This window comes from Seriola dumerili, unplaced genomic scaffold (genome assembly GCF_002260705.1).
Source record: "Seriola dumerili isolate Sdu_G_001 unplaced genomic scaffold, Sdu_1.0 BDQW01000052.1, whole genome shotgun sequence".
In the NCBI taxonomy this organism is placed as follows: Eukaryota; Metazoa; Chordata; class Actinopteri; order Carangiformes; family Carangidae; genus Seriola; species Seriola dumerili.
Genome location: NW_019174307.1, coordinates 17,560,363 through 17,587,246, shown reverse-complemented (window position 1 = coordinate 17,587,246; position 26,884 = coordinate 17,560,363). Strand labels below are relative to the sequence as shown.

The 26,884-nt window shown below is 39.5% G+C and overlaps 3 protein-coding genes across 7 annotated transcripts; all 3 read right to left on the bottom strand.

The window, feature by feature from the left end:
- Nucleotides 1-8,355: 8,355 nt before the first annotated feature.
- asmtl (acetylserotonin O-methyltransferase like) lies at nucleotides 8,356-15,424 on the bottom strand. 4 transcript variants are annotated; one of them, XM_022741167.1, is made up of 16 exons: nucleotides 15,355-15,374; nucleotides 14,421-14,536; nucleotides 13,834-13,965; nucleotides 13,695-13,742; nucleotides 13,543-13,607; nucleotides 13,381-13,445; nucleotides 13,159-13,267; nucleotides 12,355-12,715; nucleotides 12,037-12,279; nucleotides 11,006-11,168; nucleotides 10,690-10,889; nucleotides 10,448-10,580; nucleotides 10,205-10,345; nucleotides 9,929-10,051; nucleotides 9,168-9,405; nucleotides 8,829-8,918 (listed from the first exon to the last, which is right to left on the bottom strand). In XM_022741167.1, exons 2-15 carry the CDS (start codon nucleotides 14,511-14,513, stop codon nucleotides 9,200-9,202), a joined length of 2,082 nt encoding a protein of 693 aa, XP_022596888.1. In that variant the 5' UTR covers nucleotides 14,514-14,536; nucleotides 15,355-15,374; the 3' UTR covers nucleotides 8,829-8,918; nucleotides 9,168-9,199. The 4 variants fall into 4 exon arrangements, with proteins under 4 accessions (XP_022596887.1, XP_022596886.1, XP_022596885.1 ...); XM_022741166.1 differs by lacking the exon at nucleotides 9,168-9,405 and having other exon boundaries at nucleotides 8,356-8,918; XM_022741165.1 differs by lacking the exon at nucleotides 15,355-15,374 and adding an exon at nucleotides 15,380-15,424 and having other exon boundaries at nucleotides 8,825-9,405.
- Nucleotides 15,425-15,558: 134 nt separating this feature from the next.
- LOC111218412 (P2Y purinoceptor 8-like) lies at nucleotides 15,559-19,435 on the bottom strand. Its single transcript, XM_022740709.1, has 3 exons — nucleotides 18,930-19,435; nucleotides 17,400-17,719; nucleotides 15,559-16,872 (listed from the first exon to the last, which is right to left on the bottom strand). Exons 2-3 carry the CDS (start codon nucleotides 17,690-17,692, stop codon nucleotides 16,176-16,178), a joined length of 990 nt encoding a protein of 329 aa, XP_022596430.1. The 5' UTR covers nucleotides 17,693-17,719; nucleotides 18,930-19,435; the 3' UTR covers nucleotides 15,559-16,175.
- An 824-nt stretch (nucleotides 19,436-20,259) lies between these two features.
- upf3a (UPF3A, regulator of nonsense mediated mRNA decay) lies at nucleotides 20,260-25,697 on the bottom strand. 2 transcript variants are annotated; one of them, XM_022740668.1, is made up of 10 exons: nucleotides 25,540-25,697; nucleotides 24,358-24,464; nucleotides 24,159-24,265; nucleotides 23,819-23,917; nucleotides 23,579-23,689; nucleotides 23,382-23,437; nucleotides 23,141-23,299; nucleotides 22,900-23,033; nucleotides 21,927-22,227; nucleotides 20,260-21,647 (listed from the first exon to the last, which is right to left on the bottom strand). In XM_022740668.1, the coding sequence occupies exons 1-10, from the start codon at nucleotides 25,678-25,680 to the stop codon at nucleotides 21,459-21,461; spliced, it is 1,404 nt and encodes a 467-aa protein (XP_022596389.1). In that variant the 5' UTR covers nucleotides 25,681-25,697; the 3' UTR covers nucleotides 20,260-21,458. The 2 variants fall into 2 exon arrangements, with proteins under 2 accessions (XP_022596389.1, XP_022596390.1); XM_022740669.1 differs by having other exon boundaries at nucleotides 21,939-22,227.
- Nucleotides 25,698-26,884: the final 1,187 nt, after the last annotated feature.

The window sequence follows — 26,884 nt, the reverse complement described above, 5'->3', positions numbered from 1 at the left end:
ACAGCTCCGCCCACCTCCAGCCTGAGTTAATAATTCATTATTTAATTAGTGAAAACCCTTAGGCAAGTTGTGCAGGAATGTTTCCTAATATAACACCTACTCTAACTTAGAAAAGCTGCCATCTCATCTGTACCTGCTGTATCAGAGAGTGAGGCTTTTTATCATTGGTCACAGGAGAAGGGCTTTATGAAAGGATGTATTTAAATAGGTTTAGACTGGAGCTACACACAGTAAAGCTCTATGGTGCAATAAGCGAACTAAATATTGAACACAATAAGCTGTCACGATGGTAGCTGCAACAAAATAAGGCCTGGCCTGAGGAGCCAGAACTGTTCCTTAAAGCGTCTAACAAGTGACAACACCCTCTTTGCAGTAGTTAGCAGTGAAGTTTATAGGAAATGTGGTGCTGATTTAATAGTACATCTGGCATGAGACAAAGGAAGGCTGTCATATAGACCATACAGCAGTTTAATTTGTTCATGGTTATTATGCCACATAATTAAATTAATAAAATGATATATTGATGTTTTAGCTGCTATATTTCCTTTAAATGGGATGGAGACTGGAGGTCGTGTTGCATGTGTTTAATGCCTTTAACTGACACGTCTCCTCCCTGATGTCCACTGCTTGTCAATACGAAGATATGCAAGCACATGCACAAGCAGACAAATCAGCTCAACCCTGCGAAACTTTGCTCTGACAAACAAAAGCATAACTTTGAATATACAGCACAGACACCACACCACCTACATTACGACTGTCCAGACTTCAGGTAGATGCTCAATATTCTGGGATTAATGATCTTAACAGCTGTATTAAGCGCAGTTTTTTGTATGATGAGTGAGTCTAACAGTAAGATGTATGATTTGAAGTGAGCTGCAAAAACTTATAAAATACTTTAACCTTTTTCTAACAGTGTTGATCAACACTTAAAGGAAGACTTTCTTTAGCGATAAATTATGACCTAAAATAAAAAAGTTGGGCCATTATGAACTACATATAATAGTTAAAACAGTTATCGCAAAGTGATTATGAAGTGAATGAGAGAGAAGCTGACTTCTACTTGGGCTTTACTGGTGAAAATGTTAGACTTTGTGTAGCTGTCGGAGAGGCCTGACTAGAATAATGAGTGCCTTACGTCTGGGAGGCAAGCGGAGGGTAGCTGATTCAAGAAACTGGTCATGTTTAGGATATTGCCATGATTGAAACCAGATGGTACTGAGAAAACATACACTTTTCATTTTTCATTACGTTCTCATTTGGTGAAAGTCCTTTGGATATAATGTCCCACTCTTTTGAAGACGAGTCTTAAAATCATGTCAAACTGCCTGCAATGAATTCCTCAGTGGAATCTATAAGAATACACACAAGGCTGCAGTTTGTTAGGAACCTGGCAACTTATCTACAGCTTTGTCAACAACCCCAAACCGCCCATTGATGAAAAACACCCAATGAATCAGGCCAAGTTCATTCTCCTCAATCACTGAATCAAAGGCCTGGACGTGCAGAGGAACCTGCGACTGGAACTTGCCTTGAATAGAAGTCCGTAACACCTCCACGCACCCATGTAATGTGTATGGCTGTGCACATACAGGCACAGTCCCCCAGGGCCAGGAAGATGGTTTGGCAGGGGATCACGAGGAACAGGTCAACATGAAGAGCAGGGGAAGGCAAGGCAGACGGAAGAGTCAAAAGAAATCCGGAGAAGTCTTTGAATCCAGTGGAATTCCTCTCCTCCTCCGCGGCTCCTCTGGGAGGCGTCAGGAGCCTGTGGAGAGAGCGAGGTAAGACGGGGCCTGTCAGGAACAAAGCTCCAAATTCACATGATATGTTTAGCTAAAAGGGTGAAAGAGAAATGAATCAAAGCTTGGCGGGATCAAAGAAACGCAACAATAAAGTCAAGGCGGTTGCCATGGGACCAGCAGGAGATGCATATCATTTATAAGTTGTTCTTCGGCTCTGTCAGATGTGGAGGGAATTGATTGTTATTGTTTGGAGGATGAACTGCTGCTGGAGGGGGTTAAGAGCAAGGGTCAACATCGCACAGTGAGAGGAATATATCTTCTCACTTGTTTTAAACAGCAGCTGCCTGTGATCTGTGTCAGAGGCCACTGCAGAAGCACCTTCAACTCGTGATAACAGACAACAAGACAGACACAAAGACAACTTTGTCAACCCCATAAATATCTTATCGGCACACACCATTGATAGGCTAAACATTTGTTTTGCATCTTACACTGTCAGAGGTTATGATCGCAGTTGCTGTTTGAATGTGAAATCAAATAGACTAACGCTGTTAACTGGAGACTTTCATTTTCATTCACGTGGTGTAATTTTCAAATGAAGAACGCTGAAGCAACACTGGCACGTACTAGAATGTTTTTTAAAGGGTCAGTTCACCTAAATTACAAAATACATAATTGGTCACTTATCCTAGTGGTGTCTAGCCATGCAGATAATTTTGTTTTTATGCACCACAAATTTAAGAAAATGCACCAATGAAACACTATGAAAAAAAATGAAAAAAAGAAACAAACTGGAAAGGAGAGCAATGGGCCTTTCCAGAAATTACATTCTTGTTACTCTGGCTAATGCTTAATTCATTGTAATTACATAAAATAGTTACAATGGAAACTGTTCACAATTAGGCCTGTTGATTATCAAGATATCTCAAAACATTGGCAGATTAAGAAAAAACAAATTGATTTAAAAAAAAATAAAAATCTAAAGTGACTGGATGCCACTAAGGATAACCTTTCACTTGGATTTAAAAGTCTAAGCAGCGACATGGACATGTGTTGGACTTCGTATCTGTAGGTAACACAGTGTATCTGTATAGTCCCCGTTAAATAAATAAATAAACAACAATAATAAACAAATATAGTGCTGGTTATTTGGATGAACTGAGCCTTTAACTGAGTCTGAGGCCTGAGTCACATTTGATGTCACAGAAGAAAAGGAGTTTAACTTGCACTCAATAAAATTATTCACATCTAAGCAACATAAGAACATGTTTCAGTATTCACTTAAGTCTCTAAATCAAAGAATTTCACAACTGCAAAGGATACAAAAATGAAGCTCAGATGTATGGAAGCCTAGTTCCACCAGGAATAGAAAAAAAAAAAAAGATTAAAAGTTACACATAATGAAAATAAAAATGCTCATGATAAGTTTCACTTACTAAGTAAAAGAATATCTGATACTAGGTCAGAGTGTTGACTTATCTCCCAATTTTGACTTGTGAGGAGTATTTTTGTTATATCATGTCTAATATTTCTGCTGTTTTGTTCTTTCTCTGGTGGAATCTCCATACAAATTATGTTAGAACAAGTGGAACAAATCCTTTTGAAATATTCTCCTTATTTTTTAATTGATGAGAATGAATGACTTCCCTTACCTCCAGAAAACCAGCTAATTTGACTGACATGGCAGTGAGCATGTCATTACTCTTTTTTTTTTGTATATGCAGGTGTGTGTGTCAGTGTGTGCATGTGCATATCTGCAGGTATGTGTGTGTGTGTGTGTGCAGTGATGAGACCCAGTCTGTCTGCTGCTCTCTCAGACTGCACCCATGAGAGATCCCAAAATAACAACAAAGAGCCCTCAGTGGGTCGGATGAAAGCCCTGTCACCAACCATTTCAGCACATAGAGTCTCCTCCCCTACTGTATCTCTGAGTGACACCTCACACATCACATGGAGACAGGAAGGGGAAACAGACTCTCGTATTTGACCGCAACAAATATTTCCATATGTTAATGAGACTCATGTTGGCTTTTAGCAGGTGCCAAATGGGCTCTGATTCTGAGCTCAAAGGTGCTGGGTTCACTATTACAGTGCTGATGCTCATGTAAGGCGGGGTCTAGTAGGGATAAAAGTTGAGAATTATGAGTGATCAGATAAATAACACAGTCCAAACACTTATTTCTATAGCCCACCATTTTTAAAGCACTAGTTTGACAGGAAATATTCATGTCTGCTTCCTCGCCAGAAGTTACACAGGAAGATGATTACCACTTTCGTATCTGTATTGAGATGGTGATTAGCTTAGCTTAAGGTGGAAAGGTGAAACAGCCCGGCTCTATCTAAAGTTCAAAATTACACCATCCTCTGAAGCTAACTAATTAGCATGTTATATCTTGTTTGTATTATACATAGCTACATTAACAGAAATGTAAACATCAAGCACGACACATAACAAGCTGTAAAACTACAAGTTGCTGTTTTCCTTTGTACCAAGCTAAGCTAAGCTAATCGCCTTCCTTGCTCCAGCTCCATACTTATTGTGCAGACACCGGAGTGGTAAAGACTTTCTCTTAAAGCTCTCAGAAAGAAAAAGGCAAATAAGTGAAGTTCCTTAAGTGCCAAACTATTACTTTAAATCATCTAAAGTCCACAAATCAAAAAAGGTTTAAATCAATGAGGCACTAAAGAGAAAAAGAGATATAGATGGGAGGGGAGCACAGTGGGAAAACATTGTGTAGGCTATGTCACAAATAAAAAAACCTTGAAAACCTGAAATCAATTAAAAACCCCTGTACATCTCTGTGATATTAAATTTTATATTATTATTAAATTATAAATAGAGTCCCTGACTTTAAGTACTTTCTTATACAGTCCCAACCAGCAGTTAAATCTGCAGTGAAAATCCCTCCCATGTTCAACTACTGATGTCAGGCCAAAAAAGAAAGAAAAAAAAACTACAAACAGCAGAGAAGGACTCCATTGTTATTTCTAACTGGTAGAAGCCCTGAGGTTATTTTTCCTCTGCCTTGAAACAAATCAATGAAGCACAACTCACTTTGAACAATTGCACATTTGCTGAAATCAGATGTGGGTTGAGGAGCCAGCCATCATCGCGCTTATTCTGTTTGTTGACAGAGGAGGACTTTGATAAACAAGCCTGTTCTTTGAAACAGGTGCCCAAGCATGAGTTCAGTTTTGAGAGGCAATTCAGAAAACTGACTGATTAGAGAGTGTTTGTTATTCTGCATGCAACCATTTGGATTCTGTGTATCCTTCCCAAAGTCACAAAGAGGCTTTTGGTATAAACAGCGATACTATTTATTTTTCAACTAAGATAACACTAAAAGTTTGACATGGATATTTGCAAAATTTCAAATAACTCAGCAGTGAAATTGTCTGTCTTCTCCTGTCACTTTGATAAAAGTATCAACAAACAATAAAACTTGATAAAAATCAGCTTGTGCAATGATGATTTCTTTAGTCAACGTTGCCCCCAAGTGGTCATCCTGGAAAATGCATGACATTTCACTGAAGTACATGTTCCCATTACAAAACAATTAACATTCTAAATCTTATGAAGCTTTGCACTCATTATTATTTAACTGGCTTTGATTTCATCATTCTAGTTTAAAGTGTAGGCTGCTTTCTCATCTGAAAACTGAAGTCATGGCTAAACCATGGTGTGCTTTCACTGGCTTTTCCACAACAGTAAACACAACATGCCCTTCTCCCGGTTCACAAACTCAGCTTATCCTCCCTATCAACATATGGAAGTGTTTTCAAATCGCTATCTACTAGCAGCAAATGGTCTTAAATCAGTCATTTTAATATCAAAGCACTTAACACTAGAATGATGATTACTTGCAGGTGGCTATCCATGCTGCTTGTCAAGACTGCATTTGAAGAAAATGACTGAGCTCTTATCCGACACGTACAGTACAGCCAGTGTTCAATAGGCAAGATCACATTACAGAAGATTACTTTGGAGTTTCAGCAATTTTCCCAAATTACACTGGCCTTTGGTCTCTGGTAAACTTGATTGACTTGAATGGTTTTCATTAGAAAGCCTCGGAGAGTCTTTGCTGTTGATGTTCGTACACAAAAGTCGAGGCATTTTGAGGGTGAGCGGGTGCAGCTGGGACACTGGAAGTGAAAGGATATGCAAATCCTTTCATGGAAACGCTTCATCATGTTTTAAGGGAGCATACATTCTTGCCATTTGATTTGTGACGCTCGTCTCTGCTTCCAGGCCTGACAAAACCATTTGGTGTCACTTAGCTGTCTTTAAAAAGAGCTGATGGGTAATGCAATGTGTATGAAGTATTGAATCAGTGCAGGCTTTCACAACCAGTGTGTGGCAGGAAAGTACTGCAATGTATGGAGTTTTGATGCATTCAGTGTGTGTCCACAATAACACAAACCTTATGTGATTTACACTCACTGTCATATTTGAACTTGAGAATAACCCTCCTCTGTCTCACCCCATTGAAAAAATAAAATGTGAGTAATGGAAATCAGTTAGATGTCGCACAGAGCCTCAGCCCAGACTGACAAGAAAATGGCCATGAATAACATGACCACCCTTATTACCCCTCTAGGAAAATACTTAGAGAGGGATCCAAAATGAAGAGTAATCCGGATACACTTTCAGTGTCACAAAGAATAACAGCTATTTATCCTGGCCGGAGATATTCCCATGTTCCCATCAGCTGTTTGGCTGCTTTACCTGCTGCTTCCAAACTGAAATCCAAGAGGTATTAAAGGGTGGTGTCATGCTTCTCTTGCATTAAGAGACTAAATCACCCAACCATACACATGAAGTACAAATTAATTACTAACCCAGGCCACGTAAAGCTGAATTTTGATGGCTCACTCTAACTCAGTGCTCAAACGTTTAAATCTCTACAGCACACAAGCTGCTGCCACTGGAAAGAATTAGACAGTTAAACAAAACAGGAACTCTGCGTCTGGCCAAGTTTTCTGGGCAGATATGCAGGTTTGTGGTGCCATCTTGAGGAGATTTACTGACATAGCAAGAAACCGCTGTGCAAGGCTTTCAACTGCAAAATAAATATTTGGGTTTCGTGTCCAGAATATCAAATATCACTTAGGAGGTGAGCTGCATGTACTGTAAGCAGCTGTCAACTGTCTGCAGCTTTGGAAAAAAGGGGAGATATGGTCAAACAGACCAAATGGGGCAATAAGGAGGAGGTTGGAGCTTTAATATTACATGTGTGGTTATGGGTGTTGTACCAGTTTGTTACAGTTGGAGAATGAGGGTCATCAGTGAAAAATGCCCATCATACAAGATCAAGGAGAAGGCTCCACCCACGCCTCAGGGTTTGCTTGACGCGGCCCTCATGAAAAAAGGCCTCATCACTGGCAATCTTCCCCCAGCCTTCTCTAAAGTTGGAGTAAACATGAAGTCATGTCCACCGGGGGCAAAATGACATCCTATTTAGATGATAACACTACTTCAATGTTAGTTTTTCTTTAATCATCTTAGCCCCATTGCGTCCACATTGCATCATCCTAATATGGCAGTTCAGAGTGTTTGAGGCACAGGATGCACACACTCCAGCAACAGCCGTCATCCAGCTGACCACAGCGTGGGTGTTTTTAAAAATGAGCAATCTACATACTAAACAATGCCAGACAACTTGGTTTCTAATGCGTTAGCTAGGTCTGACTATCTACATAGCAAATCGCCCATCTGGTGGCAGTTTTATCATTAATCTAATACTGACATTCAAGGAATGCTCTTCTAACTTTAAATGTGTTATTGGTGCCAAAGTAGGCCTTCACATAAATGATGACTCCAAATTCAGTGGGTTGTGGGAATCCACTGATTCAACTCTAGCAGCAACACCAGAGGTAAAGTTACAAGAAAAGCAGTGACACAATATTGTGGGGTTATCCCCTTACTCTAAGAGGATCTGAACTTCCCAAAAAACAACGCTGAGTGCCTGGGTGATGAAGTATGTGAATAAAATCGACATTGTTCCTACACCAGAAGCATCTGCTTGCTCTTTAAAGATGCCCCTGTGCTGCTTATGAACTCTGTTAGCTGGCATGCTGGACCTAAAGGTGATCAGGGTAAGGACAGACAATAGGCCGTCTAAATCACAGGGAGACTACAGAAGGCAAGCCCCTGTCTGATTTTACCAAGTATCACAGTGAGCCTGTTGTTGTAGTGCTGACAAACAAACTGTAGTATTTCAAATGCACAGTTGCCTGAAGTTATACTTAGATCAACGTACAACGGAGGTTCAGCCAGCAGCTGTACCACAAGCAGGATATCGCTAAAGTTCCAGTTGTTTTTAAATAGCCTTGGCATTGTTTTTCATTGCATCGCACCAGATAAGCACCAGGCTCAAATAGGTGATGTGAAAATACTTGTTATGCAGCTTTTTCATTGTTCCACTGTTGATCTACTGTGCTGCATAAACACTTGGTAGACATAATTACTGCAGCAGCTGCTCATCTACAGTAGCTTTCATGGGTGACTTATCAATTCAGTTCACATTCTTACTTCTGTTGGAGAACTACACAACAAACAAAACTTCACTTAAAAACTTATTTAATATGATTATTATATATTAAACTTCCAGTTATATAAAATAGATGAAATTATATAGATACATTTAACTGCTCCTTACATCCTTATGAATCTGTAGTAATAACCCAATAACACATGTATAACTTAAAAACACTATGAAAGGGACTATTCTGTATGAGATCTTGAAAGTGTACTGAAATACATTTTGTTGATACTCATGTGCTTTAAATAAAAACTTGAAGGCAGGATTTTAATTCATAATCGCGTTCTTCTTTTTAAATCATGAAAATACTTTATTGAAAGAGTTAATATTTTTCCACCACTGATCAAACAACTAAAACTGAAAAAAGATCTTGTACTGTAACAAAATGAACTAAAGCATGGGTATTTGTGAGCATGATTCACTTGCTACATTTTAATAGCAATAAAAGCATCTAAAAAGTTCTTAGTGTGAACCACGTGCGTGTTCCCAAATCCATGTTTGCTCAGCATGTTTGCGTACTTGCTCTCTGTTCTCTCCTGTCCCTCAGTCTGGGCAAGCATGTTCAGAGACTGCAGAGCAGAGTAGGGCGTCTGTCCAGCCAACATGGTCTCAGCTATGAGCACTGCACATCCTAAGGTCCAACATAAGAGACTGTTCAAGACTTTGAAAATTATAAAATAGCTAATAACACATACACAATAATATACTTTGTTTAGTGTTCAAAACCTCAAAGATAAAGAGGTTTTTTCATTTAATGAATCTTTACAAAACACAAAAAGACTATTACTGATCCAGAGAGGCTGCTTTACAGACTCATGCTTCTTCATAAAAACATTGATCTTGGCAAAAGTTACCTACAGAATACAGTATACTACAAGACCTTTTGCATAGTGTTGTTCAGAATGATTTCAGTCACACTTTGATGCAAAGCATAGCATCCAGGAAGTTGTCTGTGTGTCTGACATGTGCTGCGATGAAACCGTGGCTCTTCAAAAGCAGGCTGTATTCTGTCGCGCTCCTCTGTTTCCCCTCGCTCATGCTGAGGGCCTGCAGCAGCCCACGACTCGGGGCCCCTCTGTCTTCATCCAGGAAGATCTCACTTATCAGGAGTCCACAGCCTGGCAGCATGGTGCAAGTGCGTGATATGTATGCAGATGTACAACTTTAGAGAGCAACAGTGGTGGTTTTGTATCCCCTTATCACCTTGCATTTCATTTCTTTAGGCAAAGAATAATTCTCAAGGAGAATAAGGAGAAAACAAAAGTACCATCATGTTTTTTAGCATTGTAGTTTGGCTTTGAATTTACCAGCTTCTTATAAAGTGTTGTTTTACATTTCACAAATGTGCTATCATTTTCAGCTTTTACGTCAGTTGAACACTGACAATAACAGGCTACAGCAGCGGTTCTCAACCAAGTCCCACAAGTGCCTGCCTGAAACCAAATTAAACAGCAGCTAATTTTATGTATCATCTTACCAGAATATGGGAACTAGTAGTAAGTAAAATAAGGAACCACTCTTGCTGTAGAAATGGAAAACTGCTCTCAAGTTTCACTGACACATGACTGAAAACGTCATTCTATGTTAGCATGGACTGATAGGTCAACACATGTAATCAAAAAGATGTAAAGACTTTTTTACCTGGTGTGCATGCATCTGCGATTTTCCTCAGCAAAATATGCACCTTCTCATCAGGCCAGTCATGAAGAATTCTCGCCAGGATGTACAAGTCTGCTTTGGGCAACTCGTCTTTAAAGAAGTCTCCTGTTCATAAAGCCAAGAAAAAGTCACAAGTTTTGGTCACAGAGTGAGAGTCACTCTCTCTCACTCTCAGAACAAAAAAATAAGTTAATTACAGTCCATGTTTAACCATTAAACAGTTAAGATAGTTGTCTTTGTGCTAATAAACAAACTGACCTGCTACAAATGACACCCTGTTGTCTTTTTGCAGTGGATGGAAATGCTCACTCATCTCAACAACAGCGGGTAGGTCAAAAACTGTCACAGACAACCCAGGATGGGCTTTAGTAAACTCATAGGCCATGGCACCAGTGCATCCTTGAGGAGGAAGAAGAAGAAAAAAAAAAAAAAAAAAAACGATGAGAAGAATTGGTTTATTATTCAAGCACCCAATTTTAACCTCTTACACTTTCTGCTTACCTCCGAGGTCACAGGCCGTTTTATATCTGGAAAGGTCAAAGGCTGTTGCCACAGCTTTTCCTGTAACTTTGGCAATGCTGTGCATGGCATTCATGAATCTCAGTTTCACTTCTTGACTGTTGTAGTACGCATCCTTTAAAAAGAGACATATGACAGAGACGAATAGAAAATTGCACCTGTGAAACATTTTTAACTTGATTTCAACTGCATTATATAAACCTGAGCCTAAACTTGATAATCACCTGAAACACATCCTTAGATATCTTGCCAAAGGCCTTCTCATGCTGGTTGGTACCCTCCCGCACAGCACTCTCAAGGTGGGAGAAAAGAGGCCATATTGTGTTGTTACAATGCTGGATGTATCCGTGCAGGGAAAAAGGCGCATCTGACCGCAAAAAACGCATCGCCAGATCTGTGTTCTCATACACAGGCTTTTGGAGCGCTGGGAGTGAAGACACCATTAAACATGTGAGAAGTTGAATATTACATGTTTCAATCACTTTAAGATAAGAAAAAGTGGTTATCATGCAATTATCAACAGACTGAGTGCTGACTAACTTCTCTCTTTGCTCTTCAACAGCCCCAGAGACACACAAGCCTCCAACAGGCATTCAGTCCCCTTCACAGAGGCTTTGATCTCCTGGGCCACCTGTGCTGCATCCAGCCGTGGTCTGCTATGTAGCAGGTCAAACACACACAACTCAGATGCAGTGAACAGTGCCTGGAACAAGGTAGAATGGATACAGACGGAAAATTTTATTTGTGTGGAGATGATGTGATATAAAACAAATTTGTGCTGTCAGATCAAAAATGGCAACTTTTTTTTTTTTTTTATTTCTGTTCATTAAAACAAAAACAATCTCCTGTATTCTACTACAGTTCCATAATAGTGCACATCAAATAAGGAATAGTTAAAGGAATAGTCCAACTTTTTGCAAAATATGCTTATTTATTATTTTTGCCTTGAGAATTAGATGAGAGGACCACTCTGTCTGATGAACATGAACCAGCAACTCTAAAATATCTCACTATTTAACACATTAGATTTGTTTATTTCATATCCTTGTGGTCACCTAAGGCCTTACAACTGCCAGGCAACCAGCACAGACTACAGGAAGTCATGACACCTGAACAACAAATAGTGCAGCAGCACCATCCCCCTTCCCTTGTAAAACCACATCTTGTTGTTTTGCACCATGTATTTTGTATGGATTAAACAAACACAATATAATACATCAATTTGTGAGATTTAGAGATGCTTATAAGCAGGTTAGTTTTTCCTTTGCAGAGCCAGGCTAGCTGTTTCCCTTTGTTTCCAGTCTTTATGCTAAGTTAAGCTAACGGTCTCCTGGTTGCAGCTTCATATTCAATAGACAGATATGAGAGTGGTATCAATCATCTAACTCTCGGCAAGGAAAAGAATAAATCTATTTCCTTAGATGTTCAACTCCTCCTTTAAGATGAGCTAAACACTTCATTACATCCTCTGGGAGTTAACTACTACAAAACAAAAGTTAAAAGTTAATATTTCACAATGAAAAACTCTTCACATAGATCTTAAATGTAAGACACAATTTATATACAATTACCTTTGAGGCTTTGAATCCGTCCATTAGCGCTGTGATTTGTTGCAAGTCCTGATTTTTAAGTTCACTGTCCTCGTGCTCTGTCACATTGAGCTCAATCGCCTGCCCTCTGCTGGGGATCAGCGGTAATGTTGCATTCTCAGAGTCTCGGAGCTCAGCTGCTCTGTTTTCTGTATGTTTAGACAAGCTGTTGACCAACATCCAAGAACTCTCACCCGCTTCACTTTCACTGCCTTTCCTTTTCACCTATAGGAAGATTGTTTCTTGTAAATAATAATAAAAAAGGTAATGGATTGTGCTCATAGTGTGAGAAATACTAACCTTATGGACAGGACTGAATGAAGGGCTGTCATTGGTGGGGTGTGTTTGAGTGGCGGATGGGCTGTTAGGCCTGGGGCCGGGTGAGGAGCTGTGTTTGGCTGAAGAACTGGGAATGTGGCTGGACTGAGCTGGCAGGTTGGGTGGGGGCTGAGTGGTTATTGAGGTGGTGTGAGTGCCGTTGTGGCTCACATGGACAGAAGCACTTTCCTGGTCAGAGGAGGAAGCACAGTGGTTGTAAATAAGGTCCAGCTGTTTGCAGAAGTGGTTGAGGGGGAAACCCACAACATTGAGGAAGTCTCCATGGACGTACTCCACCAGCATGCCCCCAAGAGCCTGGATACCATAACCGCCAGCCTTGTCCCTAACACACACAGAAACACATTTCACTGACACAGCAACACATTAACTCAAAATTATATTATATTATATGTGTATGTGTATGTGTTATACATATGTTATACATGTGTTATATATATATAATATATATATTATATATATAAATTATATGTATATTATATATATAAATTATATGTCTAATACTATGTCCCTCAGTTGCAGAACAAATTAAACTATACACTCTCGCTGACCTGTGTCAAGATTTTATTTCTTGCTGACAAAATTCCTGTCAAATAGGACAAGGCAAACACAACAGGAACAAAACTCAGGCATCAAAGTCCAAAAAGCAACAGGTTCATGAACATCCAGTCAAATGGCCTTCAATGATTGAATACGTGGTGAGGTTACTACACACTACGTGAAATCAATAGCTATTACATACGTAAGAGTTCAAACGTTCATACTCACATGGGTTCACCACTATTGATATACTCCCACAGCATATCTTCTGAGAGATCAGCAAACTTCACCTTTGTTTCTTCGTAGAAGTCAATCAGCTGGTAATCCACTTCTTCATCTGCAGGTCAGGGAAGTTCAGAAATGAAATTTTCTCACCAATAGAACCATTACATACATAAGGACACAGAAGAAGAAAATAAACTGTATAACAGTAAGTCAGTTGTAACTCACTTTCTTTCTCATGACAGAGGACAATAGCTACACCAGTGAAGACACTGTGCTCTTTACCACTCAAGCTGGAAGAAGAAGTAAAAGATAGAAGTGAGAAATTGTAAAGAACATTTTTCAGTTTCTCATGTTAATTCAGACATAAACTAAGTAAAGGACACCGACCTTGACAGCATTCTGTAAGCATCATGTTTGTCCACTGGCTTCTCTAGAATCATGCCATCCACAGTCTTTAGAAATGAAAAAAAACAAAAAACAATAAACTTATATCACAGACATTAAACAGATAAAGTGCTGTGATACCTTCTTACACTTACCACAATAGTGTCTGCTCCAATTACTATGTCTGGAGTTTTCAAGTGTTTCTAAAGCAAATTAAGACACAATATATTATGAATACATAATTCAGCAGAAAAAATAATCTGTATGCTGTCATATAAATGTAGCTTAACTCACAAAGGGCATCCTCCTGGCCACCTCCAGGGCTTTCTGTTTGGCTGTCTCAACTGCATACTCATGAGGTGCTTTGAAAAGTCCCTTGTCAAGAGTTTCTTTAAACCAGGACGGTACCACCTCAAAGCGTAAGCCCTGACATGGAGAGGAGCAAAATGTATCATTATTTTCATTAAGACTGACATAATTGTTATCACATAAGAAAACAAAAAAGAAATCCAAACCTTTAATCATTCAGCCCAGGTTTTCTTAACCTTAGAGCTAGCACCATACATTGCTACTTATATGTATAATGGGTAGGTGCAGTGAGTTTAAACATTATTTTTTCTTTTCTTTTTTTTACCATGTGTTATGAAAACACTTGTTTTAATTTGAAATATTTACTGTACGGAAATACTTTTCACTTTTTTTTTTTACAGATAGTAAAAGAACAAAAAAAGAGAATGCCATTCTCTGAAATCATTCAGAGTCATGAGCCACAAGAGAGAAACCTTTCCCAGCTCAATTCAATATGTACAATTTTATGTTTTCAAAGAAAGCAGCTGTGACATACATGCAGCTGCTATGAGTTTAACCAAAGGGAAACATACCGCATTGCGGAGAATCTCCAGTCTCCTTGGAGAAGCACTTGCCAGCACGACCAGTTTACCAGAGAGCTTGGAAATGACAGGGTTCAGCACCATGGTGGCCCTCTCGTCTAACTGCCCTTTAGGTGATGAACAGAGTTAAACATTACAGATCTGGCCTAGTTTAGGTCAGAGACTCGACTGCAGCTGTTCAGTTATGCACTGTCACTGAGGATAGACCTATAACTATTAGGCGATTAGTCAAACAAAACAACAACAAATAGAATTACAGATTTATCATTTAAATCACATATACAAGTAAAAATGCTAAATATTTACACATTAGAACTTATTCAGTGTGAGGATTTGCTGCTTTTCCATGATTTACTCACTGTTAATGCAATACCTTTAGGTACAAAGTAAGCAATATAAAAGAGTCCATTTGGGCTATAGGAAATTGCAATGGACATTTTTTAACAACTGTCTGACATTTGATTGAACTAAGATTAACTGATTAATCTAAAATGAAAAGAATCATCAGTTGCAGCCCTAGGCCCATATTTCTCATACATGCAATCCAAGAGGAAACTGGGCTGATGTCAACACCTCCACTAGTGTTAGATGCATCAAGTAAGCCATGATAACAAAGTTATATTTTTAGTTATTCCAATATGTGTGCAATGTGTGCCTGCATAGTACTCGACATGCGTAGTTAACTACTCTGCTGCTCTGCTAATGCTAACTTGATGTTAGCTACATCAGTTGATATCAGCTATCTTGGTTTGTTTTCTGGATTTTAGGTTCTGTAACTTAAACAAAAAGCTCCCGTAAACTGTAAGTTAACAAAACGTTACTGTAGCGTTTGGTCATAGCCAGGTTACGCCCTTTCAAAATGACACGGCTGAATAAGCACAGGCATAAAAAAAAACAGGTTTCATGGTCTTTAAAGTTAAATTACCGAAGATTTGCAGTATACCACTTACCCGCACAAGTAGGAAACTGACAGTGAGAACAACTTGCTACGACGACCAACGTGATGACGCATACGCGATGACGTAATAACGTCGACGGAGCCACCAATTGTATACCTGTTACAGGAAGAGTGCAAACTGCAAGTGCCAACTACTACTACTACTAGTAATAATAATAATGATAATGATAATAACAATTTATAAAATAATTTTATTTTTTTGAAACAAAGCAAGTTAAATAAGTAGGTTAAGAAGAAGTTAAGAAGGACAAAAAGAAACTAGCCAAACATCCAGAGATATTTGGAGACATTTAAAGTGACAATATTGGAAATGTTAAAAGGTCAGCTATGTTTGGGATATGAAGGCTAATATATTGCAAACACTTTAATCATGGGTTTTTACACACATTTGCATGCTACATTCAGTCAGGATAACTTTTATGATGCATGTGGCAGATCTACAGACAGTAAATGGTTACTCATTCTGAAAAAAAAAACCAAACACATAATGGAGAAGATGAAGATTAATTTTGGCAAACGGACTCAGCTGCAGTCCATGATCATTTGCTTTGTGGTGCACATAAAAAACTAAATCAAATGATGTTCATATTTGACCCAAGAAAAGATGTTGCAAGATGTTGTCACATGCACACTCACACCTCTGGCACACTCTATTTTTCTCTCACTTCCTTTCTCGTGTCTCTCTCACCCTTTTTTCTCTTTTGTCACATTCCCACTCTCTATGCTATGGTGTGCTCTGGTATCAAAGACACTTTGGTGTGTTCTTTCTCTTGACCTTCATAAACGCACTATGACGAGTACAAACTCTCTTTATTATCCATCTTCATCGAGTCTGCGCTACTCTGGCTCTGCAGATTCATTATCTGTCTCAGCTTTTGTCTGAATTCCTTTGAAGCAAAGTAGTAAATGAAGGGATCGAGGCAGCTATTCACACAGCTGAAACAGAGAGAAAGTTTGTAGGCCATGTAGGCAGACTTATTATAGAAGAGCCTCAGCACACTGTGAACCAACAGGAGGATGTTGTTGGGTGCAAAGCAAATGGTGAAGACCAGGAGAACAAAGATGGCCAGACGTATTGCTCTCTTTTTCTGGGCTGTCTTGGAATCCCTGGCAAGTTTGCGTATGACACTTATATAGCAGAATGTTGTGACACAGAATGGTAAGAGGAAGAGAAGGAACACCATGCCGAAGATGAAGGTCACCCAAGCCTGCAATGACGGAAGCATGTCTTTCTTCAGCACATCAAAGCAGGTGATAATCCTGAGATCTTGGATTTCAAAGGTCAAGTCTGTGGTCATCAGTGGGTACAGAACACTCAGGACCAAACCCCACATGAAAAGGCAACTGATGACAGCGATGGACTTCCTCTCTCTGGTTTGCTTGAATTGCATGGGCCTGATGATGCCCAGGTAGCGGTCAATACTGATGGCCATCATGGTCAGGATGGAACAGTACATATTGGTGTAGAAGACGAGGGTCAGGAAACTGTAGGTGGATACGTAGAACAGTGTTTTATTAATCACTGGTTATAGAAAAATGATGAGCATGAAACAATAGTGATGATTAACAATAGTTTGATATTCTGAGAAATGTGCTTATTTTTGATCTTGATTCTAGACTCATATCTGATCATTTAGTATGAATCCACAGCTAGCAGATAGCTAACGTAGCTTAGGATAAAGGCTGAGCCGGCCTGGCTCTGTCCACGAGTAACAAAATCTACCTCACAGCTCCTCTAAGGATCAGTAAGTGATTAATTGTGCCTTGTTTGTTTAATCTTTGGGAAAAGAGCAAGTCACTGTGCCTGTCCATGAAATAGTCTGGCATATAAACCCCCTGCAATAAAACCATAACTTGTTGTTTTTACCCTTTAGAGTTTGTATGAATTTAACAAACAAGATATAAAGTGTTAATTAGTGCTCTTTAAAGGGCTGTGGACATGCACTGTGGATTTCTGTTGAGGGACACCCTCTATCAATGACTCAACATCATCCTGAAGTCATGAAGAATACCTGCACATATTTGATCCCAGATCCCAGTGGTATCCTTTGAGCTGGTAGGCAATCTGGAAGGGCAGGGCAGTACCGAGGGCCATGTCGGTGATGGTAAGATTAATCATGAAGATGATGGAGGGAGTCTTGGGTGTGGTACGGAAGATGAGGAGCCACATAGAAAGACCATTTGCCACTAGGTTAATGGCAGTGACGATCATGTAGATGACAGAAATGATGATGCTGGTGTTCACATTCTGAAACAGGAACAGGGTGGCGTTGTCTAGCTTGGCGCTGCTTAAATTTCCCGTCATGACTGGATGGTAATGGGCTCCAATCACCTGTGTGCCAGGGTTTAACAAAAGTTTGTGAGGTTTGTGGAAGACAACTTTTTTTTTTTTGCACAACATACTGAAATAAAGCAAAATCATTAACATCTTAATCTATGACGGCCATCTAATTGTTGTGTAATAAGTATAAAACCATCAGATATCGTACACCACAATAGGAAAAGGCTCTAATCTAACCTCCACCTTATCTAAAGTGACGCATGCTGCTGAATGAAAACATTTGCAAAACTGTGCAAAACTGATTGATGTCAAGGTGTGAAACAGATACTGTAAGATTCACTGCAGGCTACCATCATTCTGTGTTGTTGTTTGCGTGCGAGAAGCACATGTTGGGTGGAGTTTTCACACAGGAAAAGGACATGCATGATTTGTGGTGCCAACTGCCGTTCTCAAGAGTACAATTGACACACACAGGGTTTAGGGGGTACATTCACAACTGCCAATGATTATATCATAAACGATTGAAACTAAGGGGCAAGGAAAACTGAACTTCATATAAGCTCCATGAAGTGGTTAACTCAACACAAGCAGGGAAACACTTTCACTGGAACTTGTCGCACATGGTGGATGTGGTGGTGGTGTTGGTAAGGGTGGAGCAGTGGGTACCACAAATTGTTGCACATTGTGCATTGTGCAGTTTTCACTGGGAGTTAAGCAACGGAAAGAACACAACACTGCACTTACAGCAATAATGATCAGAACAGTAGTAATGCCAAGTATCACCCTTACTAGAACCCTATTTTGGGAACAAACTGTATCAGAAAAAAATGAGATTTTTTTAGGTTATTTGTTTTTTTTCCTCCAGCAATTGATTACAACTACAAAACTGTCAAAATATATATATGGTAAAGTTTCTTTCTCTCCAGATAATTCTTTGTTGTACCTGCAATGGGATCAAGTGTTTCTTTAGCCTATTTTTATTTATGTAATGTTATACTCTCACAATATATTTACGTGGACAGTTACCACTTCAGGCACTTCCTCTTATATTAAATCACTGAGGACATTTTAAAAAATCAAATGTTGATCAAAGAGTTTTTACTGAAGTACACATAAATACAACAAAACAATACAAAAGTATTACGCAAGTGACACATGGCACAGCTTAAGCCCAATTCACAACAATATTAACGCTGGAAATAATGTTTAAAGATTAGTAGCTTTCCAGAGAAACCTCAGTATAAATCAGTTGACAACTCACCTAGACGAAGGCAAATAAGACGAGAGGCAGGTACTCCTGACTGTGTCTGTTGCAGATGGAGGTTACAGATATTTTGACTGCCAAGGAAATGTGGTCTGAACTTGTAAGAGTTACCACAAGAGAAAGGAAGTGGACCACGTGACAGTCTCTATCCTACAAGCAGTTATAGCCACGCGTCAGATACAGTCTTGGAATGACTCTTAAGACATGTTCATGTGTGAGACTCCAGTCTCCACGATCACCACTTTGGTTGCCTAACTCCTCGCCATGTGGTTCATGAATTATGGTGGCAATCACTGCTCAACTAAACCAGTAAACGTGGGACAACTGAACACTAGAAAGGGCTCATCGGAAACCTGAAATGAAAAGCAATAAAGTTAGAAGTCTGTACCTTCAAAGTGGTTGAGGTATCAAAGAGTGTTACTTTCATTTACAAAGTAAAACTTGTGACATGTATGCAAATGTAAGATTTTAAAATCCTTAAATGCTTATATAGTGCAAAATCCTAACTGAAGTTATCTAACAGCACTTTTCATATGGAGTAGGTCTAGACCGTTTAAGACCATATAATATTATCATAGACAGCAAACATTCCCCCATGAGCAAGCACTTGGTGACAGTGGTAAGGAAAAACTCCCTTTAAACAGCTAGAAACCCTGAACGATACAATAACATAATAAAACAACAATAGTAGGGCAGGTAATAGGACTAATAATGAGACTAATAACAAGAAGACTAATAATAACAGATCCAGAGTCTGCAGCTCTGGAGGCCAAAATACCTGTAGACAGCAGCAGTAAAAAGTAAGATAACCTACAACACACACACACACACACACACACACACACACACACACACACACACACATACACACACACACACAAGAAAGAAAGATTTAGTGAAGTGAAAAAACACTCATTCTTCACAGGATGTTGCTATTGCTAGCTTCCTGTTGAACATCACATTTCTGCTTTATCTGGGTAATAGTTTAAAAAACAGTTAATTAATTATTGTGTTTAATGCGATTGAGAATAATGAGAAAAAATAACACTTTTATCTTTCACAGTAACTACAAAACTTCCACACACATACTGCTTGGCTTCAGGTATTTGTGATCACAACAAAATTTAAAGAGCCTTGGATAACCTGCTTCCAGTATGGCAAGCAAAACAGCCAGACATGTCAACAACCACAAACGCTTAAGTCTTCATAAATTGCTAACTATAGCTGACTCATATCTGCCATCAGTTCTATGGGCAGTGCTGCAGACAGACGTTGCCAAACCCAAACTGTCAGAGAAGTACTACAATGACTGAAACACTGTTCAGTCTTAACAGTAGAAGAGATTTATTTTCTCACAACTTAAAGGAGAAAAAAAAGATACAAGAGGTATGACAGGGCATATGCAAAAATAATATAAAGCTTGTTAAACAGACTATGATACTTAATCAATATTTGTAGCTTTTCCATTGCATTTAATTGACATAATTAATAGAAAACCATGCAAACAGCATAGAAAATTCATAGTTTTCAATTATCTCTGTCATACTGCAATCTTACATTTTATTTCTAGGAAATGTTTTATAGAAATGTAGACAGTGTGTTCTTCCTGGCTCATGGCTGATCATGTACAAAGCTTTGCTCACAAAAAAAATCTTGAATCTGTTGAGGACTAAGATGGACCAAAAATAAAAAAAAATAGGACAAAGTGGTAAAACATGTTGACATTGTCCTCTTGGTCAATAATAAGTCTTCCTCTCAGTCACTCACCTTTACACACAAAAATACACACAGAATTCCCCATGTTTCATTTTCTACATCCACTCTCTGTAAGTTCTACTTACATTATATTTCATTTTATTAAAATCTATAGGATCATTAAAAAGTTTGAGTGAACTCTACAAAGGTTTGGTAACAAGTTGTGTTGCAGAGGATGAGATGATGGTTTCACGAGCAGACTATTGATGGGCAACACACGTGAGCTGGGACAGAGGAACATGCTTTAAAAACACGATTGTGTAAAGAAATGACACTTGACTGCCTCGTGAGACGATGCTTTGATGAAACTGATGACTAACTCCCGGGAGGCAGTTTAAAAAAAAAAAGATGTATCTGTGCAGCAGCACTAAGATAGCAACTAACTGTGGGAAATCAAGTTAATTGTTGTGCTATCACCAAGGTAACTACTATTGTTTGCGCCTATTCTCTGTATTTTTCAAACTGTTTATTCCAAAGATTGAAACTAATGGTTCACTTTGATAGTTCTTTGAATATTAATCAGTGGGACACTTCAAATACTTGCAAGTGCTGAAAATGTTCATGGTTGACCAACATTCAAAGCTTCCTGTTCTATTACACCTAAACACTGATGACAGTTACTAAAAGACTGTTTGCTTTTGAAGTGCTTTCTCCCTCAGTGGAGTTTATTAGTTTTATAAGCTCAATGATAACCAGTCGAGCCTGTCACCATCAGCTTCGGCTCAAAGGCTGAATAAATTTATTTGCATTTCCTCTGAACACCCAGGCTGCTCACTGCTCGTCTTTGCTTTTCTCAAACCCCTTTTCCAGCCCTGTTGCCATAGTGGCAACCTCATAGCAATGCTCTGTCCCGGGTTCAGGTGAGGGGCCCACAGGGATGCAGTCGTAGCCCTTGCCCGCCGAACTCATGCGCTTGCGGTTGCGTGCACCTGGCTGATAGAGCTGCATGGCTGGACGGTCCTGCAGGGAGACAAGAGAGCAGGGACATGGGAGAGACAAGCAGCACACAATTTGAATCCGTATATTCATATATGCATACTCGGTTATTTTCTTAATTCATGCCTCAAGGCAATGAGTATCCTGTTTGTGTTGCAGCTGATGATTACCAAACTGCATATTAGTGAACTTCTGAATCACAGTCATAATTGCAACATGAAAGATAAAGGAAATAGTTTGTAATCCCCAGCACCCCCCCCCACCGACCCCACCCCCACCCCCACCCCCAAAACTCATGCTCACCTTCTCGCTCACCTTGTTTCGGAGGCGTTCCTTCCTATTACCCAGGTCCTCCCTGTCCTCCTTTCCTAGTTTGTCTCCACTGTCAGGACAGTAAGAGAAGCCATGATGATGCCCCTCTTTCTTGGCTCGGTCCTGGCAATAGCCCTTCCCCCATTTGGTTTCATCTTTGCGGCGCATAAACTTATCAAACTCATAGTGGTGTCGCTGCCGTTTCCGCTCTTCATCTTTCCCACGGTGATCCTTATCTCTCTGTCGACGTCCGTGCTGCTCTCTCTGCTCCTTGTCGCTCTCAGGCTGGCCTCTAGTGGCCAGAGTGAAGATTGCATAGACACCAGATGTGTAATTATCACAAAGACATTGTTGTTATCATGAGAATTCTGGTTACCTTTCAACAGAAAAGTGTATGTTTTCTCCTACCATAACATAAGGACATACAGTATATTCACATTTAAACCCATTTTACCTATAGATGACAAGTAATATCTATGTTTCCCAAAGAATAATAATCATGTTTACAAAAAAGGTTTTAACAATATTAAAAATGTAGCTTACTCAAACTTTGTTATTGTTTTTAATAATAGACCTGATTTAACAGATTCCAACCCTGCTACTGTATGTCTTTAATTGTGGTGTTGGAAACATGCTAAAATGCTAATAAATGCTGAATACAGCCATCAATAATCTGGATTTCTCTAAAACTCAGCAAATCCAATGACAAGACCAAAACAAACAATGAACTGATCCACCTAACAAGTGGATCAAACCATTCAACTAACTGATCCACTTGTTCAATTCACTGATCTCCCTCCAACAGCTAAAACAACACAAGTGGCATTGGCAGAAGATACACTCACCGACAAGTTCCCTCAATTATCTACTGATAAAATGACTAGTGACTTGTTAATACACTCTAATTATGCATGAAACTGCTGTCCCCTGTAAGAGGCCAGCTACAGTGATAAATTTCACTCACTTTTCTTTGGGGTCCTTTGACTTCATTTGTCCTCCAGCTTTCTCCCATTTTCCCCTGTCTGTCTCCCCAATGTCACTTTTGTCTTTCATTCGGTCTGAGTCCACATCGTCGTCTCTGTCACTCTTCTTCAGGAGCTGAAGAGACGTACAGATAATACAGGACAACTCCATAACTATACACGACAGCACCGTCCAAACAACTAGTATAAAGAAGCAAGTACGAAAATGATTTCTAGAGATACCTTGATTTTGATGTCTTTATCAGACAATTTCTTCTGCTTCTCGGCCTCTTTCCGTTTGCGTCTCTCCTCCTCTCGTCGCTTTCTCTTCTCCTCCTCCCTTTGCCGTTTCTTTTCAAGCTCTCTTCTCCTCCTCTCCTCTCTCTTCTCCTCTCTTATTCTCTGTAAGGAAAGATGTGGCAATAAGAAAGGATTTTTCACATTTTTCAAAGTAATTTGCGGGTCATTTTCTTGTCTTTATTACCTGTTTCTCAATTTTCTTGTTTTTGATGTACTCTAATAGGGGTGTTGTTCGCTTGGCTGAAACCAAAAAAAATCCCCAAAAAAACAGAGAAAAAGGGAGAGAAGCAAACAAACGTTATATTTTAACTTACATCTGGATCTTGAAACTTATTCTAATGATAAACGGGAAAATGATCATCTGTGCATATGATATTGTACCTATGAGCTCTCTGGTCTTGGCCTCTATCTCTCCCAGCAGAGTCTCAGGATTGGCCATAGACTTCTCCTCATCACAGGAGTAATTCTCCAAGAACCGTTTATATTCTGGATCTGAGAGGGTTTCAGGGTCAAGATGGATAGAAATCAGTAATGCCGAACATTGATTTTCTGTGTATCTTACACTGGAACAAGTTATCTACAAGCTAAATATCACAGTATCATGGCTCTGTATTTCAATACCTTCTTCGATACTCCCAGCTTTGGCATCTTTCTTTTTTAGCTTCTTCTTAGAAATTTTCTGGAAGGGGGCAAACTCCACCACGGCAGGATACTCCTGGCCTGAGTAAATATTGGAATAAAAGGCAGCTCATCATTTAACACACCAGCTATCAAACAGTGACAATGTCAACGCAAGCTCTAAAGCCACCTCTCTGTCCACAAAATCCAGCCTTGTAGCTGTAAAACAAACATGTTTCTGTTTGCATTTCATATAGCAGAGCAGGTCACACTGTTTATCCACCTTCATGGCACCATACTGACAACAAAGTAAAACTGAATTTAAGCAAAAGTCAAGAATTACCCTTGTTGTCAATGAAGACATAGCCGTCAAATCGGTCTCTAAACAGCAGGATATCTTCAGGGTTTTTGAAATTGATGTACGCTCTGGAGAACAGGTGAGGATAGAGACTGTGGAGAGAGAGAGAAAGACAAAGAAGGAGAAGTCGTAAACAGTTTCATAAAAAAGAAAAGGCAACAGGCTTTTGCATATGTTATCATACCTTTGATCTGCCGGAAAGAACTCAAAATAGTCATATGACGGCAGTGGACTGAGCTGTTCTTCTAGTTGGTCCTTCGACAGGTTTGGTGGGAGCCTTCGAATCACCACCTGCAATATTTAACATTTAAATATTTTTTCTGCTATTCAGCATGTGGTGGAGGTAGCAATGTATTTCTACAAAGAGGATGGTTCAGATTTGAGCTTCTCTGCTTTTCAGATGTCGCTGTTTACACATCTAAGTGAAACATATATGTCCAATTAGGGTTATCTGATCATGATGGGTAAATGCTTTTATCTGTTGACTGAAATACACAGCCTGCAAAAAACTATCGTATATTTTATGTTGTCTGAACTGTATTTTGACCACTAGAGACACCAAATATGTCAGGCTGGATTTTAGGGAAAGGAGTGTAAAATAATGTACATGTAAAACATTTAAACTGATGGAGTCTTAGGTTTGGACATTTCACTCAGCTCATCAATAGGCAGGGACAAGCTGATGCAGAATACACAAGTATAACTGTGTTTGACAGTGCAGAATAAAAACATTTTTTAACCTTACATACAAAAAGGGAAAATATAAGGGATCCAATTGTGTTTTAAGATCTTAAACAGAATACAATTATGTAACACATAAATGTGCACAGACCAAATAAGCATTTTAAAGGCATCACTTTGGGTTCTGCGGGATCTGCAATATTTTTGACATTTTAAACACTAAGCAATTACTTCAATAGAAGAAAAAGATTGGTTTGATAAATATCGAAAATTATGATTGGTTGCAGCACTTCTCAGAATCACATGACACCTTTACAACTCTTTAAATACTGGGGAAATGAGGGGAAAAAAGGAGTTGCAGAGCGTCAAATGTTGACAGAGCGTGTTTTAGACCACAGATTATGCAAGCATATGGACAGGTTTGGACGTAGTGTTGTGATAATTTTTTGTAGTCAATATTTAAACACTACCTGTAAATGTGAGCGTCATTTACAAACTAAATCAACCAGGCCATCAAATAAAGTCAGAAAGGTTAGGAAATGTGAAAATTAGGCCGATACAAGGTTAATGTTTACTGTCGCTGTCCGCGGTTCTGAAACGATCCCACCTCCCTCCATGCCTCCTCCATGTCTGTTTTCCACACAGCAAAAGCAATGCGACGCAACGCAAACGATCGGCTCACTACCTTTGTAAAAACTTCTTTCTTCTCTTCTTTCTGCTTGGGGTTACACGGTGTGTTTTCTTGCTCTCTCGGGATGTCCCTGAACTGTATCTCGACGACGTTTTTCTCCTTGCCCACGGTCATTTGGTCCTTTTCAGACCTCATTTCTCTCCATCTCCCTCTCCAAGCCCGTGTTTAGTCACCGTGTACTCGCGAGAGTACGGCGATATCGCGAGCGGAGAGAGAATTAGAAAGACGGCTCTGTACTGTCTGGATATACCTCTTGTTACGTCCAGTTACTATCAAACAAATGAAACAATGAAAAGGAAACGTGCATGGGTTATTTTTACATTATATTTTTCGAATACATTTTTATGAGCATTTTATTCTTGATTATATAAAGTATCACCGAGTATAGTGCATCAACATTCATGAATACTACCCCTACGAATACAAGTAATCTACTTACAAAAAGTTACAAAATAATATATAGCTTAATACGGCAGATCATTTGACTGATATCAACATACTGAGACAATATGGCCACAATCCTCCATGGCAGTATTACTGTACCCTGTTTTTTGTGAGTTGCACCATGATGACCTAATGAATTATTCCTGAAGTCAGTCAAACATTTGATGTGGTCAGTAGTTGACTATTATATGTAAACATATCTTAGAAAATTACGCATCATAGGTGCACTAAATCCCTGCTAAGAAACAGTCGTTTCACAATCAAGAAGTGGAAATAAACCGACTCCCAGTTGTTGTATTAATGTGCAGTATGTCTCAGTGTCTCTACAACTGCAGACTGGAGTCGGTTAAGCATCCCCGCAGCCTCTCGCCGCGCAGGTCCGGGGGTCGAGCTGCGGGGCTTCATGGCTTCACTGATCCACACATGATGAACTGCCTGGAGTGACGCTGCCCGCAGAGCTCCAAGAGTCAGGGCAGGAGGACTGACTCACTGACCGCCCGTGGACATCTCGGCAGGGAACTGGGGAGCAGATGGAAAAAAAAGTCAGAGAATGATCCACAAATCTAACTTTTGAACAGGAAACACGATGAGCGCTGAATTTGATGCGCTGCTTTTTGTCTTGGTTGCAATAAAATGGACATGGCTCCACTAACACTTTGACACTAGAGGAAGAACTCTGATGTTTCACGAGCATGTATGAGACATATCTGAACTAGTGTGTTTTGTAAGACAACCCAGTAAACATGTTTATAACTTTTATTAAACAGGAAATTACAATTTTATGAATGTTCTATAAACTCACCACTGAGGAAAGTTTGCCTGCCACTGCTGGTCTCCACACAGAGCCGAGGTCTCTCTGGTGTTGACACGGAGCTCTTGAGGCTGGGAACAAAAG